Source organism: Pan paniscus, chromosome 5, assembly GCF_029289425.2.
Source record: "Pan paniscus chromosome 5, NHGRI_mPanPan1-v2.0_pri, whole genome shotgun sequence".
Classification (NCBI taxonomy): Eukaryota; Metazoa; Chordata; class Mammalia; order Primates; family Hominidae; genus Pan; species Pan paniscus.
This window is the reverse complement of record NC_073254.2, coordinates 171899453-171922416: the sequence shown is the minus strand read 5'-3', so window position 1 is coordinate 171922416 and position 22964 is coordinate 171899453. Positions and strand designations below refer to the sequence as shown.

At 38.9% G+C, this 22964-nt stretch overlaps 1 protein-coding gene across 3 annotated transcripts in view; it reads right to left on the bottom strand.

Annotated features, from left to right (window-relative positions):
* The window catches only part of ESR1 (estrogen receptor 1), a 416254-nt gene that overhangs the window by 207892 nt on the left and 185398 nt on the right, over nt 1-22964 (bottom strand). For all 3 annotated transcript variants that reach the window (XM_063605040.1, XM_063605039.1, XM_063605041.1), the window contains one exon: nt 19359-19475. In XM_063605040.1, the coding sequence (XP_063461110.1) occupies nt 19359-19475 (117 nt within the window). The remainder of the gene's footprint in view (nt 1-19358; nt 19476-22964) is intronic.

The following is a 22964-nucleotide window of genomic DNA, read 5'->3' as shown; positions in this document are numbered from 1 at the left end:
ATGGCCATTTTCAAAAAATCAAAAAACAATAGACGTTGGTGTGGATGTAGTGAAAAGCGAACATTTCTATACTGCTGGTGGGAATGTAAACTAGTACAACTACTATGGAAAACAATGTGGAGCCACCTTCTTGCTTGATCCCTCACTCCTAAATCTCTCTCCTCTAATCTATGAGAACACCAGGATAGGTTCAAAATTAAGAAAGTCACTTCTCTGCTTAAGATCCTTTATGGCTCCCATATCCCTCAGGGATCTCAAACTCCTGGTTTGACAGATAAAGACTTCTATGTTGGTACTGCAGCCCAGCCTCAGCTCCAGCGGCCTCCTTAAGCACAGATCACATGGTCAAATGAGCACTAAAATCTGGCTGGTCCAAAATAAGATGTAAGTGTGAAACACTTGGAGGATTTGGAAGTCTTAGTGAAGGAAAAAAACATACATAATGTATCATTAATTTTTAAATGTTGGTTCCGTATTGAAATACTATTTGGGGTATATTAGTTAAATAAAATGTATCACAAAACTTAAAAAAAGTAATGATGATTAGTCCTGTAAAGCAAGCGTTTAAAAATATAATCACCTAAAATATAAAAAATATAAATTTTATATATAAAATATAAAAAATATAATCACCTAAATATAATTCTGTATGTTCCTCACCAATTTTTATTTGCTGAATCAAGCATAAACTAAACCATGTATTATCTCCAAGCATGACCAGAACATTTCTTTTCTTTTTTTGAGATGGAGTCTAGCTCTGTTACCCAGGCTGGAGTGCAATGGTGCCATCTTAACTCACTGTAACCTCCACCTCCTGGGTTCAAGCAATTTCCCTGCCTCAGCCTCTTGAGTAGCTGGGATTACAGGCGCTCCCCGCCATGCCTGGCTAATTTTTTTTTGAGACAGAGTCTTGCTCTGTCGCCCAGTCTGGAGTGCAGTGGCGCGATCTTGGCTCACTGCAAGCTCCGCCTCCCAGGTTCACGCCATTCTCCTGCCTCAGCATCCCGAGTAGCTGCGACTACAGGCGCCCGCCACCATGCCCGGCTAATTTTTTTATATTTTTAGTAGAGATGGGGTTTCACCGTGTTAGCCAGGCTGCTCTGGAACTTCTGACCTCAAGTGATCCACCCAGCTCGGCCTCCCAAAGTGCTGGGATTACAGGCGTGAGCCATCATGCCCAGCCAACGAGAACATTTCTTTATAAACAACTCCCTCTGCTCTTCATCATAAGATGTCTCTTAGGGCTGACATATATTTCTGTAATTTCCAAAAAGACTGGCCTCAAGTGTGTTGGTTTATACCTACTGGATAAGTTTTCAAGCAGACATAACCAGACTAGCCTATGCGATATTTAATCAGGAACTTTCCAAAATTCACTATCTTTTTTGGCCTATTCCTTTCTCTTTCCACAAGGCAGAAACTAGAAAGTCTCACCAGCTCTTGGGATTCCAGTCTTAGTCATGATTATTACATCTCTAACAGAAGAAAAAAAAAAAAAAAAGCTTAGTTATCTTTTCAGAGTCCTGCCTCAACAAACTTGATTCTTGAATTTTTTCTTTTATGTTGCTGGTGATTTATAGCAATACATGGCCATCTTCTCATTTCACTATCATGAAAGCATCAAACTCATTTTTGTGACTCTCCATTCAGAAGAGATTCACTTTCCACAATGACTAGTGAAGACAATAACTCTGCCCATTCCTACCGGTTTTTACAGTTGCCAGCAGTTGTTCTAAATTGAGCTTGAAATGTAAATATGATAGCTGCGGCAGTTGCTCCCAACCCCCAATATACACTTGTATATACTACCTTTAGCTTTGGATTCTAACCATTCCATTATTAATCTGAACTTAGATCATAAAACATAAAATTTAAGATTTGAAAGATACTTTAGCTGGCATTTTTCAGAAGTAACAACTGAGTGAAGAAAAAGTATGTGATCTGCCCAAGGTTCCTAGGTAGTAGGTAAAGAGTCAAGTTTAATTGCATGCTTGACCCTTAGCTGGGACTCCTATTTGACAAAATGATGTTTTTATATACCAGAATGGGCATTTTAAAACAAAATCAGACTTTCAAAAATAGAATTATCTAAAAACAATTAAAACCTTGGCTGAAAGATAAAAATGCCCCTTTTAAATTATATTAAATATTAAATAATATTAGGTAATTAAATCTTAAGTAGGTCTTTTTAAAGTATCTGTGACACCGTCTATATAAATTTATTTTGGTACTTCTGCTGTGCAACTAAGCCAACATATGATTGATGTTTTTGTTGAAGAGGAGTAATATCCTGTGCCCACCGTAATATTTCCTAAGTCACAGTTTTGGTTTATGGGATATTAATATCTTACTCATGCATATGTCTATCTCTCATGACACTTTATGTTACAAACAGGTCAGCCAGGCAGACGCATAACAATGAAAGGAGCATTAAACCATGGGTCAGGAGACTTGGTTTCCTGTCTGAGCAGTTAACTTAGCTTAGTGATTTGGACAAGAACAATCCAACTGAAAAACAAAAAGGTGCACTAGATGATCTTTAAGTTCTTTCCAGCTCTAAAAACTACCCATTAGCCTGATCACAACCACTGAAACAAACAAAAAAAAGCATATGGAAATTCCTGGAGACTTACAGAATTTTAAAGTAGCAATTCATTCATATAATTACTGCCCCAAAGTTCTGCATTTTATAGGGTCTATCTACGGAAAAAGTCCTTACATCATATCAAGAATCATTTATTTTTGCAAAAGAAAATTATGCAAACAAGATAAACCCTTTCTGAAATTTTTGCCTGGCCTTGAGTCACTGCCAGCATTTCTTCTAACATTCAAGGTAAGGTGAGACATGGTCATTCCTGAAAAGGTACATAAAGATACCTCATTTTTCTTCCGATAGGAATCAAAATTATCTCTAAATAAGCAATCAAATAAATTGAGTATTAAAAAATTAATCAAAGTTATGTTGTAAACAGTTGAACATAGCCTGGTATAACTATAAGATCTTTTATGTAAGCCTTATGGTAATCACAAAGCAAAATCCTGTAGCAAATATACAAAAGGCAAAAAGTAAGAATTCAAAGGATACCACTATAGAAAATCGCCTAATCACAAAGGAAGACAACAAGATAGGAAGAAAGAGATACAGTGAGTAAATGGATTTAAAAAAACAAGACCCTGTTATATGATGTCTAGAAGAGATTCAATGCATGGTTAAGAAAACACAGAGAATGAAGGTGAAGGGACCAAAAAACACATTCTATGAAAATAGAAGCCAAAAGAAAGCAGAGACAGCTATATTTATATCAAATAAAATAGGCTTTAAGTCACAAACTATAAAATAAGACAAAAAAGGCCATTAAATAATGACAAGAGGGTCAATTCATTAAGAGGATGTAACAGTTGAATATATATATGCACCCAACATTGGAGTATCTAAATGAATGAAACAAATATTAATTGATATGAAAGGGAAGATAGACTGTAATACAATAATATTGGGGAAACTCAGTACCCCACTTTCAGCAATGGACAGATTATTCAGACAGAAAATCAATAATGAAAGTTCAAACTTAAACTATACTTTAGCACAGATGGACTTAACAGATACATACAGAATATTTCATCCAACAGCAACAGAACACACATTCTTCTCAAATACACATGGAACATTTTCCACTGAATGTTAGATAAAACAGTATAGATCATGGCCGCGCACGGTGGCTCACGCCTGTAATCCCAGAACTTTGGGAGGCTAAGGTGGGCAGATCATTTGAAGTCAGGAGTTTGAGACCAGCCTGACCAAAATGGTGAAACCCCATCTCCACTAAAAAATACAAAAAGTTAGCCAGGCATGGCGGTGTGCTCCTGTATTCCCAGCTGCTCGGGAGGCTGAGGTATGAGAATAGCTTGAACCCAGGAGGCGGAGGTTGCAGTCAACCAAGATTGAGCCAGTGCACTCCAGCCTGGGCAACACAGTGAGACTCTGTCTCAAAAAAAAAAAAGAAAAAAACAGTATAGTTCATATGTTAGGACACAAAATAAGTCTTAATAAATTTAAGGGGGGAGGAGCCAAGATGGCCGAATAGGAACAGCTCCGGTCTACAGCTCCCAGCGTGAGCGACGCAGAAGACGGTGATTTCTGCATTTCCATCTGAGGTACCGGGTTCATCTCACTAGGGAGTGCCAGACAGTGGGCGCAGGCCAGTGGGTGCGCGCACCATGCGCGAGCCGAAGCAGGGCGAGGCATTGCCTCACCTGGGAAGCGCAAGGGGTCAGGGAGTTCCCTTTCCGAGTCAAAGAAAGGGGTGACGGACGCACCTGGAAAACTCGGGTCACTCCCACCCGAATATTGCGCGTTTCAGACCGGCTTAAAAAACGGCGCACCACGAGACTATATCCCACACCTGGCTCGGAGGGTCCTACGCCCTCGGAATCTCGCTGATTGCTAGCACAGCAGTCTGAGATCAAACTGCAAGGCGGCAGCGAGGCTGGGGGAGGGGCGCCCGCCATTGCCCAGGCTTGCTTAGGTAAACAAAGCAGCCAGGAAGCTCGAACTGGGTGGAGCCCACCACAGCTCCAGGAGGCCTGCCTGCCTCTGTAGGCTCCACCTCTGGGGGCAGGGCACAGACAAACAAAAAGACAGCAGTAACCTCTGCAGACTTAAATGTCCCTGTCTGACAGCTTTGAAGAGAGCAGTGGTTCTCCCAGCACGCAGCTGGAGATCTGAGAACGGGCAGACTGCCTCCTCAAGTGGGTCCCTGACCCCTGACCCCCGAGCAGCCTAACTGGGAGGCACCCTCCAGCAGAGGCACACTGACACCTCACACTGCAGGGTACTCCAACAGACCTGCAGCTGAGGGTCCTGTCTGTTAGAAGGAAAACTAACAAACAGAAAGGACATCCACACCGAAAACCCATCTGTACATCACCATCATCAAAGACCAAAAGTAGATAAAACCACAAAGATGGGGAGAAAACAGAACAGAAAAACAGGAAACTCTAAAATGCAGAGCGCCTCTCCTCCTCCAAAGGAACGCAGTTCCTCACCAGCAACGGAACAAAGCTGGATGGAGAATGATTTTGACGAGCTGAGAGAAGAAGGCTTCAGACGATCAAATTACTCTGAGCTACGGGAGGACATTCAAACCAAAGGCAAAGAAGTTGAAAACTTTGAAAAAAATTTACAAGAATGTATAACTAGAATAACCAATACAGATAAGTGCTTAAAGGAGCTGATGGAGCTGAAAACCAAGGCTCGAGAAATACGTGAAGAATGCAGAAGCCTCAGGAGCCGATGCGATCAACTGGAAGAAAGGGTATCAGCAATGGAAGATGAAATGAATGAAACGAAGCGAGAAGGGAAGTCTAGAGAAAAAAGAATAAAAAGAAATGAGCAAAGCCTCCAAGAAATATGGGACTATGTGAAAAGACCAAATCTACGTCTGATTGGTGTACCTGAAAGTGATGCGGAGAATGAAACCAAGTTGGAAAACACTCTGCAGGATATTATCCAGGAGAACTTCCCCAATCTAGCAAGGCAGGCCAACGTTCAGATTCAGGAAATACAGAGAACGCCACAAAGATACTCCTCGAGAAGAGCAACTCCAAGACACAAAATTGTCAGATTCACCAAAGTTGAAATGAAGGAAAAAATGTTAAGGGCAGCCAGACAGAAAGGTCGGGTTACCCTCAAAGGGAAGCCCATCAGACTAACAGCGGATCTCTCGTCAGAAACCCTACAAGCCAGAAGAGAGTGGGGGCCAATATTCAACATTATTAAAGAAAAGAATTTTCAACCCAGAATTTCATATCCAGCCAAACTAAGCTTCATAAGTGAAGGAGAAATAAAATACTTTACAGACAAGCAAATGCTGACCGATTTTGTCACCACCAGGCCTGCCCTAAAAGAGCTCCTGAAGGAAGCGCTAAATATGGAAAGGAACAACCGGTACCAGCCGCTGCAAAATCATGCCAAAATGTAAAGACCATCAAGACTAGGAAGAAACTGCATCAACTAACGAGCAAAATCACCAGCTAACATCATAATGACAGGATCAAATTCACACATAACAATATTAACTTTAAATGTAAATGGACTAAATTCTCCAATTAAAAGACACAGACTGGCAAGTTGGATAAAGAGTCAAGACCCATCAGTGTGCTGTATTCAGGAAACCCATCTCACGTGCAGAGACATACATAGGCTCAAAATAAAAGGATGGAGGAAGATCTACCAAGCAAATGGAAAACAAAAAAAGGCAGGGGTTGCAATCCTAGTCTCTGATAAAACAGACTTTAAACCAACAAAGATCAAAAGAGACAAAGAAGGCCATTACATAATGGTAAAGGGTTCAATTCAACAAGAGGAGCTAACTATCCTAAATATTTATGCACCCAATACAGGAGCACCCAGATTCATAAAGCAAGTCCTGAGTGACCTACAAAGAGACTTAGACTCCCACACATTAATAATGGGAGACTTTAACACCCCACTGTCAACATTAGACAGATCAACGAGACAGAAAGTCAACAAGGATACCCAGGAATTGAACTCAGCTCTGCACCAAGCGGACCTAATAGACATCTACAGAACTCTCCACCCCAAATCAACAGAATATACATTTTTTTCCGCACCACACCACACCTATTCCAAAATTGACCACATAGTTGGAAGTAAAGCTCTCCTCAGCAAATGTAAAAGAACAGAAATTATAACAAACTATCTCTCAGACCACAGTGCAATCAAACTAGAACTCAGGATTAAGAATCTCACTCAAAGCCGCTCAACTACATGGAAACTGAACAACCTGCTCCTGAATGACTACTGGGTACATAACGAAATGAAGGCAGAAATAAAGATGTTCTTTGAAACCAACGAGAACAAAGACACAACATACCAGAATCTCTGGGACGCATTCAAAGCAGTGTGCAGAGGGAAATTTATAGCACTAAATGCCCACAAGAGAAAGCAGGAAAGATCCAAAATTGACACCCTAACATCACAATTAAAAGAACTAGAAAAGCAAGAGCAAACACATTCAAAAGCTAGCAGAAGGCAAGAAATAACTAAAATCAGAGCAGAACTGAAGGAAATAGAGACACAAAAAACCCTTCAAAAAATTAATGAATCCAGGAGCTGGTTTTTTGAAAGGATCAACAAAATTGATAGACCGCTAGCAAGACTAATAAAGAAAAAAAGAGAGAAGAATCAAATAGACGCAATAAAAAATGATAAAGGGGATATCACCACCGATCCCACAGAAATACAAACTACCATCAGAGAATACTACAAACACCTCTACGCAAATAAACTAGAAAATCTAGAAGAAATGGATACATTCCTCGACACATACACTCTCCCAAGACTAAACCAGGAAGAAGTTGAATCTCTGAATAGACCAATAACAGGAGCTGAAATTGTGGCAATAATCAATAGTTTACCAACCAAAAAGAGTCCAGGACCAGATGGATTCACAGCCGAATTCTACCAGAGGTACAAGGAGGAATTGGTACCATTCCTTCTGAAACTATTCCAATCAATAGAAAAAGAGGGAATCCTCCCTAACTCATTTTATGAGGCCAGCATCATTCTGATACCAAAGCCTGGCAGAGACACAACCAAAAAAGAGAATTTTAGACCAATATCCTTGATGAACATTGATGCAAAAATCCTCAATAAAATACTGGCAAACTGAATCCAGCAGCACATCAAAAAGCTTATCCACCATGATCAAGTGGGCTTCATCCCTGGGATGCAAGGCTGGTTCAACATATGCAAATCAATAAATGTAATCCAGCATATAAACAGAGCCAAAGACAAAAACCACATGATTATCTCAATAGATGCAGAAAAAGCCTTTGACAAAATTCAACAACCCTTCATGCTAAAAACTCTCAATAAATTAGGTATTGATGGGACATATTTCAAAATAATAAGAGCTATCTATGACAAACCCACAGCCAATATCATACTGAATGGGCAAAAACTGGAAGCATTCCCTTTGAAAACTGGCACAAGACAGGGATGCCCTCTCTCACCGCTCCTATTCAACAAAGTGTTGGAAGTTCTGGCCAGGGCAATCAGGCAGGAGAAGGAAATAAAGGGTATTCAATTAGGAAAAGAGGAAGTCAAATTGTCCCTGTTTGCAGACGACATGATTGTTTATCTAGAAAACCCCATCGTCTCAGCCCAAAATCTCCTTAAGCTGATAAGCAACTTCAGCAAAGTCTCAGGATACAAAATCAATGTACAAAAATCACAAGCATTCTTATACACCAACGACAGACAAACAGAGAGCCAAATCATGAGTGAACTCCCATTCACAATTGCTTCAAAGAGAATAAAATACCTAGGAATCCAACTTACAAGGGATGTGAAGCACCTCTTCAAGGAGAACTACAAACCACTGCTCAAGGAAATAAAAGAGGATACAAACAAATGGAAGAACATTCCTTGCTCATGGGTAGGAAGAATCAATATCGTGAAAATGGCCATACTGCCCAAGGTAATTTACAGATTCAATGCCATCCCCATCAAGCTACCAATGACTTTCTTCACAGAATTGCAAAAAACTACTTTAAAGTTCATATGGAACCAAAAGAGAGCCCGCATCGCCAAGTCAATCCTAAGCCAAAAGAACAAAGCTGGAGGCATCACACTACCTGACTTCAAACTATACTACAAGGCTACAGTAACCAAAACAGCATGGTACTGGTACCAAAACAGAAATATAGATCAATGGAACAGAACAGAGCCCTCAGAAATAACGCCGCTTACCTACAACTATCTGATCTTTGACAAACCTGAGAAAAACAAGCAATGGGGAAAGGATTCCCTATTTAATAAATGGTGCTGGGAAAACTGGCTAGCCATATGTAGAAAGCTGAAACTGGATCCCTTCCTTACACCTTATACAAAAATCAATTCAAGATGGATTAAAGACTTAAACGTTAGACCTAAAACCATAAAAACCCTAGAAGAAAACCTAGGCATTACCATTCAGGACATAGGCGTGGGCATGGACTTCATGTCCAAAACACCAAAAGCAATGGCAACAAAAGCCAAAATTGACAAATGGGATCTAATTAAACTAAAGAGCTTCTGCACAGCAAAAGAAACTACCATCAGAGTGAATAGGCAACCTACAACATGGGAGAAAATTTTCGCAACCTACTCATCTGACAAAGGGCTAATATCCAGAATCTACAGTGAACTCAAACAAATTTACAAGAAAAAAACAAACAACCCCATCAAAAAGTGGGCGAAGGACATGAACAGGCACTTCTCAAAAGAAGACATTTATGCAGCCAAAAAACACATGAAAAAATGCTCATCATCACTGGCCATCAGAGAAATGCAAATCAAAACCACTATGAGATATCATCTCACACCAGTTAGAATGGCAATCATTCAAAAGTCAGGAAACAACAGGTGCTGGAGAGGATATGGAGAAATAGGAACACTTTTACACTGTTGGTGGGACTGTAAACTAGTTCAACCATTGTGGAAGTCAGTGTGGTGATTCCTCAGGGATCTAGAACTAGAAATACCATTTGACCCAGCCATCCCATTACTGGGTATATACCCAAATGACTATAAATCATGCTGCTATAAAGACACATGCACACGTATGTTTATTGCGGCATTATTCACAATAGCAAAGACTTGGAACCAACCCAAATGTCCAACAATGATAGACTGGATTAAGAAAATGTGGCACATATACACCATGGAATACTATGCAGCCATAAAAAATGATGAGTTCATATCCTTTGTAGGGACATGGATGAAATTGGAAACCATCATTCTCAGTAAACTATCGCAAGAACAAAAAACCAAACACCGCATATTCTCACTCATAGGTGGGAATTGAACAGTGAGATCACATGGACACAGGAAGGGGAATATCATACTCTGGGGACTGTGGTGGGGAGGGGGGAGGGGGAGGGATAGCATTGGGAGATATACCTAGTGCTGGATGACGAGTTAGTGGGTGCAGCGCACCGGCATGGCACATGTATACATATGTAACTAACCTGCACAATGTGCACATGTACCCTAAAACTTAAAGTATAATAAAAAAAAAATAATTAAAAAAACACAAACAAACAAAAAAAAATAAATTTAAGAACATTGAAATCATATCAAGTATTTTTTCCAACCATAAATAATATGAAACTATAAATCAACAAGAATAATTTTGGAAAATTCACAAATACTTGAAAATAAAACAACATACTCAGAACCAACCAGTGGGTCAAAGAAGAAATAAAAAGGAAAGTTGAAAAATATCTTGAAACAAATGAAAATGGACACACAACATACCAAAATTTGTGGGATGCAGCAAGAGTATTTTCAAGAGGTAAGTTTATAACAATAAATGTCTTCATCAAAGAAGAAGATCTCAAACAATCTAATGTTATACCACAAATAACTAGAAAAATAAAAATAAACTAAGCCCCAAGTTAGTAGAAGGAAGAAAATAATAAAGATCAGAGGAAAAATAAATAAAATTGAGACTAAAAACACAAAACAAAAGATCAATGAAACTATGAATTGGTTTTTAAAAAGATAAACAAAATTGATTAACCTTTAACTAGACTAAGAAAAAAAGTGAGAAGACACAAATAAACTGAATCAGAAATAAAAGAGGAGACATTACAACTGATAGCACAGAAATGCAAAAAATTATAAGAGTACTATGATGAATTACACACCAACAACTTGGATAACTTGGAATAAATGAATAAAGTCTTAGACACATAAACCTAGCAAGTCTGAATCATGAAGAAGTAGAAAGTCTGACCAGACCAATAACTAGAAAGAAGACTGAATCAGCAATAAAAAGTCCTCCATGGAAGAAAAGCCCAGGACCTAATGGGCTTTATTGCTGAACTCTACCAAATATTTAAAGAACCAATACCAATCCTCAAACTCTTCCCAAAAATTGAAGAGGAGGGAGTACTTCCAAACCCATTTTACAAGGCCAGCATTACTGTGATCCTAAAGCCAGACAAGGGTATTACAAGAAAATTAAATGTCATGCCAATATCCCTGATGAATATAGATGCAAAAATCCACAATACTAGCAAAATTGATTGTCACGACACATAAAAGAACCATTCACCATGATCAAGTGGGATTTACCCAGGGATGCAACGATGGTTCAACATATGCAAATCTATAAATATGGTACACACATTAACAGAATGAAGGACAAAAACCATACAATCATCTCAATAGAGGAAAAAATGCATTTGACAAATTTCAAAATCCTTTCATATAAAAAACTCTCAACAAATTAAATATAGAAAGAGTGTACCTCAACACAATAAAGGCCATATATGACAAGCCTACAGCTAACATCATACTCAATGGTGAAAATTTGAAAAGTCTTCCCCTAAGATCAATAACAAGACAAGGATGCCCACTCTCACCACTTCTATTCAACATAGTACTGAGAGTTCCTGCCAGAGCAATTATGCAAGAAAAAAAAAAAGGCATGCAAATTGAAAAAGAAGAAGTTAAATTGCCCATGTTTGCTGATGACATGATCTTACACATAGATCATGTAAGTATAGACTCCACACAAAAAACTATTAGAACTAATAAACAAATTCAGTAAAGTTTCAGAAGAGAAAATCAACATACAGAAATCAGTAGTGTTTCTATATACTAACAGCAAACTATCCAAAAAAAGAAATCAAGAAGAAATTTCATTTATAATAGCCATAAAAATAAAACAAAATATTTGGGAATAAATTTAACCAAGGTAGTGAAAGAATTGTATGCTGAAAGCTATAGACATCAATAAAAGAAACTGAAGAAGACACAAATAAATGGAAAGATATATCATACATAGACTGGAAGAATTAATATTGTTAAAAATATCCATATGACACAAATCAATCTACAGATTCAATGCAATGCCTATCAAAATTGCAATGACATTTTTTACAAAAGTGGAAAAACAATCCAAAAATTTGTATGGAATCACAAAAAAACCCTGAATAGCCAAAACAATCTGGAGCTAGAAGAACAAAGCTAGAGGCATAATACTACCTGACTCAAAATATACTACAAAGCTATAGTAATTAAAACAGCATGTATTGACCAATGGAACAGAATAGAGAACCCAGAAATAAATTCATTCATTTAGAGTCAATTAATTTTTGACAAAGCTGCTAAAAGCACACAATGGAGAAAGGACAATTTCTTTGATAAATGTTTTTAGAGAAACTGGATATCTACACACCGAACAATGAAATTAGACACTTACCTCATGCCATATACAAAAATCAACTCAACCTGGATTAAAGACTTAAATGCTAGACCTGAAACTGTAAAAACTACTAGGAAAAAAAAAAAACAGCTTAAGAAGAACATGGTCCTTATAGGGATTGTTGTGCTGCCTGCACTCATGCTTCCTCCAGCTGAACTGACAGTCACAGAGGCTGACCTGCCTTCATCCCTAATAGGTAATGGAGGGCCTTGATTTTCATACCTAGAGGATGAAGGAGTTAGATTAGATCAGTGGCTTGCAAACTGTGTTCCTTGGAGCCCTAGGGTTCCAAGGAGGTTTCTCATGAACATCATAATGAATAAAGAGAGGGTATGCCAAATCAACTTTTATCTGTTTCATAGATGACTATCTGCTTCTGCTTGTGGAAACAAGAGCTTTATTGATGTAAAATACTGTCAAACATTGGATTCATTAGTCTTTAAGGTCCATATGTGATTCACTTACTTGATTCAGTATATTTGTTTGTTTGCAAATAAAAAATTATAATATGGGGAGTTTTTAATAAATATCTATTATATGAAGTAATAAAATAATAGTTTCAGTATCATAAATATATAGATTAGATTACTGCTTAAAACAACCAGTCTCTCTTTGGTAAAGAGCAGCTAGCTTTTCTTTAACATTTTTCTTAAATTCAATCCTAAATAGGAGCACCCCAACCTACCTTTGGAGGAAACTTGGATTCACATGCAGCTACAAATCTTCCACAATTATTCGGCAATCCAAAAAAAGTAATTCACATCTACATTTTTAATTTATTAATTTGATTCTACCATCATGAACATTAATAATTGGTTGTATACTTTTTTTTTTTTTGAGATGGAGTCTCACTCCGTCACCCAGGCTGGAGTGCAGTGGTGTGATTTTGGCCTACTGCAACCTCCGTCTCCTGGGTTCAAGCAATTCTCCTGCCTCAGGCTCCCAAATAGCTGGGATTACAGGTGGGCACAACTACACCCAGCTAATGTAGAGACGAGGTTATACCATGTTGGTCAGGCTGGTCTCAAACTCCTGATCTCAGGTGATCCACCCGCCTCGGCCTCCCAAAATGCTGGGATTACAGGTGTGAGCCACCATGGCCAGCCAGTTGTTTACTTTTGATAAAGGATAGCCAATGTAGGATTAAAGAGGATTCCAATCGCAGTCCCCAGGTTGGGAGTTTATCCATCAATAAAGCAAATTACGATAACTCATAGTGATAAATATTAAACCCAAGCAACAGGAAAATATTTTATTTTCCAGTGTTTCATTGAGCTTCTGAATCATTCTGGACGCATGTATATTTCCCTGTCTATATTAGTAGTATGTTATTTTCTCACTTTAAAATTATCCCGTTAATTTTTGGATTTATTTGTTATTTTGGAATATTTCTAAAAATTATACTGCAACATTTGTTATTAAAATAAATAAAGACTAGTTGACAATTACTACTTTATCTCAAATTTCTTCTTAATGTGTTATAAGGAAACATAACCAGAATAGTCAGTCCAAGAGTCCTGCACATCAATTAATTTCTATGTGCCAATTTCCTCACTGCACAATGAAAACCTTGCCTCAAACACGCCTCTGAATCTATGGTAAGAAAAAATCTTTCACAAATTCATGTAAATCTCTGGCATCATAAAATGATAAATAACACATCTCACTTGTCATTCAGCTATATTCAGCATGTGAGATCAGAAAAGAAAAAAAAAAAGCTTAGGTGTTTAAGCCAAGTTTTTATTCTCCACAAAGAAATTAGAAATTTATATCTTGTAGAAGTGATGAAATTGCCATTCTCTTTCTTTCAGCTGAAAAAAAACCCAGCGGTGCTCGTATACGATGAAATTTTTAACTAAGATAGTAATTATTTTTAAGACAAAAAAGATATGTAATAGCTAACACTTGTGTGGCACTTTAGATTTATATTTTCCCATGTTACGATTTGTCATCTTCATGACAAACTCATTAAGTAAAATTTATTTATTTGTTTATTTATATATTTATTTTTGAGACAGAGTCTCACTCTGTTGCCCAGGCTGGAATGCAGTGGTGCAATCTCAGCTCACTGCAACCTGTGCCTACTGGGTTCAAGTGATTCTCCTGCCTTCTCCTCCTGAGTAGCTGGGATTACAGGCTTCTGCCATCGCACCTGGCTAATTTTGTAGAGACGAGGTTTCACCTTGTTGGCCAGGCTGGTCTTGAATTCCTGACCTCAGGTGATCCGCCCACCTCAGCCTCCCAAAGTGCTGGGATTACAGGCGTAAGCCACCGTGCTTGGACAATAAAATCTATTTATCTCCATTTCATATTTGAAATTAGTGAAGCTCATAAAAGTGACTTTAACAAGGTTGTTCAGCAAGTTTGAGGAGGAGCCAGCATTTGAACACATTTATCTTTGGAAGAGTTCCTCTTTCTACCAAACTCAGCAAGAAGGCCACATTCTTGAGTAATAATATATGTCTTGGATGTCAGGTGTCTGAGTAATACTCTGAGTTGGACTAAACCCGGGAGTGGTTGGTTAAAGCTCTAGACTCCCATTCTGATCATTCAATATTTGAGCCATCTTGCAACCCAGTCTCCACTTGCCGTTGAGATTTTTATTTGCCGCTTCCCATGCAAATGTTCTCTTTATACTGTGAGGACATTGAGGGAAGGGACTACAATCTTATTCATATTTGCTTTATTCCCAAGGGTTTGCATATAAGAAGCCCTACACAAATAACTATTTAAATGAATTGAATCAATTCATTAATTAGTGCAAAAAAATACTTCTTGAACACCTACCTACCTTGTGACTTGTTTCATGCAAGATCGGTAAACAAGACACAGAGACCCCCCCACCCCCGCCACCATCATGGAGTTTATGGACCATATGTAAAGACAGACATTGAATGACTAATAATAATGGTGATAAGAGCTAAGAGAAGAGCTGTTTGCCATTAAAGCTAGAACATGAATTTTCCAGCACCTTGATTTTGAACTTTGAGCCTCAGGAACTGTCAGGTAACTTCCTGAAGAAGAGACATGTAATCTACAACCTAAAGTTCAAGGGGAAGGAGACAAATGAAGAGGAAAAAGCAATGCAGAGAAACCAGCACATGTACTAGGATAGAAAAGCACATTCCCGAAAGTGCAATTCAAATCCTGCATCTTATAGAACTACCATGATTCAGAACCAAATCTAATAATGATGCTGGGATTTTCAGAGGCAGTAAGTATTATAACAAATTAAAATTGTTAGTTCATGGAGACAAATCATGCACTCTTTTGGATCTTTACAATAGATCTTCAGTGAATTTTTTCAGCCTTGCTATGAAAGTAGGGAGTAGGTCTGTGGTTCTCTTTTAACTGAAACTGAACTTTTTATTTCATAGGTAGAGTTTCAATATCCTAATTGGTAACCAGCCTGGTTAAGAAAGTGGATTGTTGTGAACCCTAATGCTTGAAAACATGTTGTAAAGATTTATTCAGTCACAGCTGGCCTTTGCCATGTGACTGCACATTTAATAGTTAGTTATCATTGTACTTTCAGTTGTAAATTAAGGCTTTATTCAATGGGATTTTTCAAGGAGTTGTTATAGAGGGTATCCTGTGGCCATGTGTGGTATTCCATGTTGTAGAAAATACAATAAATTATATTGATTTATGGCAAGTACTTTATACATATCATTAAAATAAGATGTTCTCACGGGCTATAATTTTATGAATTTAAAGCTTCATTTAAAACTTATGTACATATAAAAATTGCCAGAAAGATACATGTTTTCCTTACATGTAAAGAAATACTGAACAATCACTGAGTAACCCCTATGGGATATTGCCACATACTGAATTGTGTACCCTTAAAACTCATATGTTGAAATCTTACCCCCTGGGCCTCAGAATGTGACTGTATTTGGAAATTGTACCTTAAGTGAGGTGATTAAGATTCAATGAGGTCCTGTGTGTGGGGCCCTAATCCGATATGACTGGTGTCTTCGTAAGAAGAAGAAGAAGCTGTGGATGCACAGAGAAAAGGCCGTGTGGGGACACAGAGAGAAGGCAGCCGTCTGCAAGCCAAGGAGAGAGGCCTCGGGAAAAATCAAACCTGCCAACACCTTAGTCTCAGACTTCAGCCTCCAGAGCTATGAGGCAATTGACTTCCGTTACCTAAGCCACCCAGTCTATGGTATTTTGGGAGGGCAGCCTGTTATGAACTGTGTCCCCACAAAACTTGTATGTTGAAGCCCTAGCCCCTGGTATGACTATATTTGGAAATAGGGCCTTTTTGGAGGTAACTAAGGTTAAATGAGGTCATAAGGGTGGACTCCTAATCCAACAGGGCTTGTGAGAAGAGGAAGAGATACCAAGAGTGCTCGGACGCAGAGGAAAGGCCATGTGAGGACACAGGCAGAAGACGGCTACCCACAAGCCTAGAAGAGAGGCCTCACAGGCCAGGCATGGTGGCTCACGCCTGTAATCCCAGTACTTTAGGAAGCCGAGGTGGGCGGATCACCTGAGGTCAAGAGTTCAAGACCAGCCTGGCCAACATAGAGTGAAACTCCGTCTCTACAAAAAAACACAAAAATTAGCTGGGTATGGTGGCACACACCTGTAGTCCCAGCTACTTGGGAAGTTGAAGCAGGAGAATCACCTGAACCTGGGAGGTGAAGGTTTCAGTGAGCTGAGATAGCGCCACTGCACTCCATCCTGGCCAACAGAGCAAGACTCCGTCTCTCAAAAAAAAAAAGGGAGGGCTCACTAGAAACCAAATATTCCAGCACTTTGATTATGCATGTCCAGCTTCCAGAATTGGGAGAAAATTAATTTCCGTTGTTTAAGTCACCCAGCCTGTGGTATTTCATTATGGCAGCCCTAGAAAACTAATACAGATATATATTTTACAGTCATCAATATACATGTGCAAGTGTGTATGGAGCCATCCACAGTCTGCTGTGTACAGTCAAATTATCTAGATTCCTAGGCGAAAACAGTAGGGAGACTTTTATTATGTCTTTGCATATATGAATTTTTGTTAGATTAAAAATGAGAATGCGTAATTTATATTCATGCAGCCAGACCGTATCTGGATATTAATTACAAAAAAAAACAGAATCGGTTTTATGAAATGGGGTCAATGCATGGGTACCCCTCACATTTTAAAAATTGTTTTGGACATATTCACGACTTGATTATTTCAGCTTTCAAGGAGAATGTATGGAACAGCCTGTGCTTAACCTACCTATAATCGCCAAAGAAGAATATTAAACCTCGACTCCACTGTTTCAAATAAAGCTTTTCTTATGCAGCTGTTATATTCCTGTCACTTACCAAGTTACCTTAAGACGCATTTTGTGAGTTTAATTAAGCCTGACTAATTCTCCAACAGTACAAAGAAAGATGAATTCCTTAAATATTTAATCCATTTATGACTCAAGTGTCATTTTCTGAATGTAGCTGTTAAATTCTTGGAATTAATTACCCTTTGAATTAAAGCTGCTTTTTCAGATGTTCGAGATGTATAGTCATAGTCACAGCTCACAGAATGCGTAAATTCAACATTGCATCTTTTCACCAGGAGAATTTATTCCAAATGCTGCATTCCAACCCTCAACCTGTCCGGCGTATTTATGACCCTGGGACTATGAAACCTGTCACTGTAAGCTTGTTAACAATCAAGCTTGTCTTCATCATAATCTCCATTCTTGGTCTTTCCTCTCCTTCCTCCTGCGTCCAAGTAAGAATGATTTAAAGGTTAGCTGCCCACTATTTGCAAAATCACTATTCCTTTTCATTGAAATTTTTTCTCCTTAAATCACCCCAAGCTTCACCTCCTTCAGAAAAGAAATGGGCTTTTCCCTATTACAATCAGCAGGTAGCACCATCATCAGCCCTTCCCTCCCCTCAGTATCCTTCTGAAACACTAAATGAATCCGTGACTTTATTTATTTATTTATTTATTTATTTATTTATTTATTTATTTATTGAGACAGAGTCTCACTCTATCACCCAGGCTGGAGTGCAGTGGCGCCATCTCAGTTCACTGCCCCCTCCACCTCCCAGGTTCAAGTGATTCTCCTGCCTCCACCTCCCAAGTAGCTGGGCCTACTGGTGCTTGCCACCATACCCAGCTAATTTTTGTATTTTCAATAGAGACAGGGTTTCACCTTGTTGGCCAGGCTGGTCTCGAACTCCTGACCTCAGATGATCTGCCCACCTCAGCCTCGTGACTTTATTTTAATTACACATTTTCTACTTGTTCTCTTCCGCTACACTGAAGGCTATCCAAGACTAGAAGCAATGTTCCTCAAGATGAGACTCCCAAGAATACAATGAGGTCAATCAGGCAACCACATTTATGGGGCTCCTAATATTCCCAGAACTGGGATTCAGTTTCCAGATTCCTGTATAACAAAACTGGAAGATCCGATACATGAGAAGACAGAAAACCACACACACACAGCCACAAAGAGGGCAAAAACACAAGCCCACAGTCACAAACCCTGCATGCTTTGACACTTGTTAGTGTAGTGCTCAGTAATCAACTATGCCAGCACCATGCTAGACACTGAGGTTAAGAAAGTGGCTGGTTGACTCAGGTTCTAAAGGAGAAAACTGCCTTTTGATTGAAATTCACATTCCTTAAGGGATGATAACAGACTGGAAGGCTATAAATTAGCTACTCAGCTTTCACATTTACAAGTCTCAATTTAGGGAAAGTTTATCCTCAGATATCATTTTCTAGCATTTGCAACATAAACAGTAACTGAAAAATATTTCTAGAATAGTTTACTAAGCACTCTTCGTTTCCTTTCATCACCGCCTCCCACACACCTTTGATTTAAAATATAATTATTTACATTGAAAATCCAAAACACAAAATGCCATGTTAGGATTTCCAGCTCTAGACACTTCCACCTTTTTAAAATAAAATGGATTATGAAAATACTTTTGTTGCAAAGAAAAATAAGAATAGAAAAAAAACAATTAAAAGAAAAAAACACAAAATTCCCATGGTGTTATTCCAATGGGTAGAGCCAGCACTGGGCGGTGGCCAGGGCCATCCCCAAGGGCCCCTGGGAGAGCTGTACCTACCACCTTTCATCATTCCCACTTCGTAGCATTTGCGGAGCCGGCAGGCCTGGCAGCTCTTCCTCCTGTTTTTATCAATGGTGCACTGGTTGGTGGCTGGACACATATAGTCGTTATGTCCTATTAAAAGCAAGAGGACAGAATTAATATTATTTCAGGAAACTTAGCCAGTCAGAATCTACAGGGAAACCTTTTGGAGGCTGTTTTCCTATCACTTCTTCAGCCTTACTATGTTGTTCCCCAGCCTGCCTGCCTTTTTCTGTCCTTCTTGAAGTGCAAACAAAACCTCTCATGGGCCGGGCACGGTGGCTCATGCCTGTAATCCCAGCACTTTGGGAGGCTGAGGCAGGTGGATCACGACGTCAGGAGTTCGAGACCAGCCTGACCAACATGGTGAAACCCCGTCTCTACTAAAAATACAAAAATTACCTGGGTATGGTGGTGTGCACCTGTAATCCCAGCTACTCAGGAAGCTGAGGCAGGAGAATCGCTTGAACCCGGGAGGCGGAGGTTGCAGTGAGCCGAGATTGCGCCACTGCACTCCAGCCTAGGCGACAGAGTGAGAATCCATCTCAAAAAAAAAAAAAAAAAAAAAAAAAAAAAAAAAAAAAAAACCTCTCATGGACTTAATTTCTACAGCAGCCAATTGCTTCAGGAGTCCTTTGGGCAAGTCACCTTCAGTTCACACAGTCTATATTTTGTAGCACCATATTTTATGTGGTTATATTTTCTCAGCAGATAAGGTTTTTTGGTTTTGGTTTGGTTTGGTTTGGTTTTACCAAGTGCTTGCCAAAACTGTTGTGAGGGTAGAGCTGTTAGAAATAGAGTTTTCAGAGAGAGAGTTTCAAAGTAGCCCTTCTTAAAATATAATTTAAGTCGGTACTCACATGCAGCACAGAATACCTAAAGTCAAGCCGGCTTGGTGGGCTGAGTAGTGACAAAGTTCCATCCTTCAGTTCATAAATTAGTCCATGACTGACTACCTGGAGAACTCTGAGCAAGAGACATTTCTAGATCTCTCTTTCCTCCTCGCTAATCTAGAGGAAACCATGGAACCCACCACATCCAACGATTCTAAGAATTGAATGTGAGAATGCAGGTCAGGAGTTTACCATAGTTCCCCGGATATAGAAAACACTCAAAAGATGTTCACTGTTGTTACTGTTATTCTATGATGAACCCTCTTTCTTTTCTCTTTTGTTGATTGACTCTCTCTCCCTCAAATGCTCCTTACTCATTGGCTTTGATCACATGCGAGACTGTCCCATAAAATAGTCTCCCTTGCCGCACATGCTCTCTAACTTCCATCTTCTATCTTGTCCCTTGTTCCCAGCTGAACTCAGAAACATCTGCACATGAAATCTCCTTTTCTTCGCCTCTCTTGCATTGCTCAACCCACACCAATCTGTTTTCCACCTTAGTTACCCCAAAAAAGCAACTTCCCTAGGATTACCAATGAATCGTGTTGCCAAATTTTACAGATATTTTTCAGTCCACATCCTACATAACCTATCTGAAGCAGCTTACAATGTTGATACCTCCCTTCCCCCTGTGACACAGGCTTTTTCCCTTGGCTTCCATAATCCCAAACACCCCAGTTCCTTCTGCCTGTCAGGCTGCAGGCTCCCGGTATTGTTTACAGATTCAATTTCCTCCATCCAACACTAAGCCAGAGGTGCTCAGGGCTCAATCTTAGGTCTTCTTCTTCTCTTACTACTCCATATTCTCCCACAAGACAATCTAGTGCATGTCCATGGCTTCCATCATCACCAAATGCAGATCACTCAGAATGTATGCTCCCAACACAACCCTCTTCTCTGAGCTCCTGGTACATATGTCCAGCTGCCCACAGGAAGTTTCTGCTCTAAGATTTAGAAGTCACCTCCATCCCTTTATCCCTCAAAATAAATCTGGTTTATAGGGAGCAGAATATTAAAATTCACAAACTAATAAATATTGGCATGTTTTTATAAAGTCTGTTTGCATAAGTCTAAATTCTTACATATCTTGGGGAAATGTCCTGAATTTAGACTAAGGAAGTTATGTATACTATTGTAAAACATGGTTCTCATTCTCCCACCCCAAAACTGAATACATATTTCACACCCTAGTTCAGATTCTCTGCTTAAGTCTCTATTTTTTCCATTTACTAAGGGCAAGATGCAACATGCAGTGAAATGTTTTAACTACAGAGCTCTTTGTTCTCTGTTCAACTTAAGGGTCAGGCCCAATTAGAAGAGGGTGGAGTGAGGACTTGACAAGAAATGCTGGCCTCATAAAACTTGGCTTTCCATCTTTAAATATACATTATAAAAGTCACTGTATACACGGGCTTCAGATCAAATTAACATTTGCACTCTTCTATTGCATAACAGAAACCAGCAAACTAGTCAGCGGAGTTATAAACCTGTAACTTCAGTAAAAGACCACACACTGACTCAGATATCCAGACATAGTTATTATTTTTAGAATTGTCCTTATTAATAGGGTCAAACTGAAGAAGTAATAGAACCAGAAACAAAACTTATCTGTGCAGATGCTAACTGCAAGCAAAAAGTGTATTCTTCTGATACCTAAAGAAACTTTCAGTGTTTAGTCTCCTGTGGTATTTATGCAGTATATGCTGATATATTTCAGCTTTAAAAAAAAAATGAGTATATGGCCAGGTGTGGCAGCTCATGCCTATAATTCCAGTACTTCAGGAAGCTGAGGTGGGAGGATAGTTTGAGACCAGGAGTTTTAGACCAGCCTGGGCAACATAACAATATCTTGTCTCTACAAAAAAAAAATTAAATATTAGCCTGGCATGATGGCACATGCCTGTAATCCTAGCTACTCGGGAGGCTGAGACAGGAGAATCGCTTGAGCCCAGGAGGTCAAGGCTGCAGTGAGCTGTGATAGCACCACTGCACTCCAGCATGGACAACAGAGCGAGACCCTATCTCTAAAAAAAAAAAGAATAAAATAAAAAATTAATTAGTATACATTAAGTTTCAGAAGAAAATAGTCAATAACCATTCAAACCAAATATTACTTTGACTCACTTTCTCCCCAGAGCCAGTTACTTTGTAAGCCAGAAGAAGATAGGAGAACTGAATTGGGTCAGAGACCAGTTGGCTGAGTCTCATGTTTGCACGGGCCATCCACTGTAGATATGTATCTTTGTAGAACCAAGTGAAATTCCTGAACTAACATGTTTAATGCATAAAAGGTACTAGATTTTTACAATTGAATTCGTCTCTTAACAAAAACGGAAATAGACGTACAACAGAATCATGTTCATACTGCAAACCTTTTGTGACAAAGCTAGAATTGATAAACTGACAAAAAGAAAAATTTAATAAATACATATTTGATATATGCAATTAAAACAAATTCTTCTTAACCAAACACCATTAACAACTATTTCTAAGTCTTCAGCTCATGTCAGAAGAAGAAAAACAACAAAGTAGTTTTTTTTCCTTAACGAGTGTAACTTGATCAATATGTGTTATTAAAGCAATTGATTTAAGTTGCATTAAGAAGAAATTCTTTTTAAATTTTATTATCTGGTCTTCTCAAGATAATGCTTGAGAAAATCTTACTGAAGTAGAGTTGATTTTCTAAAAA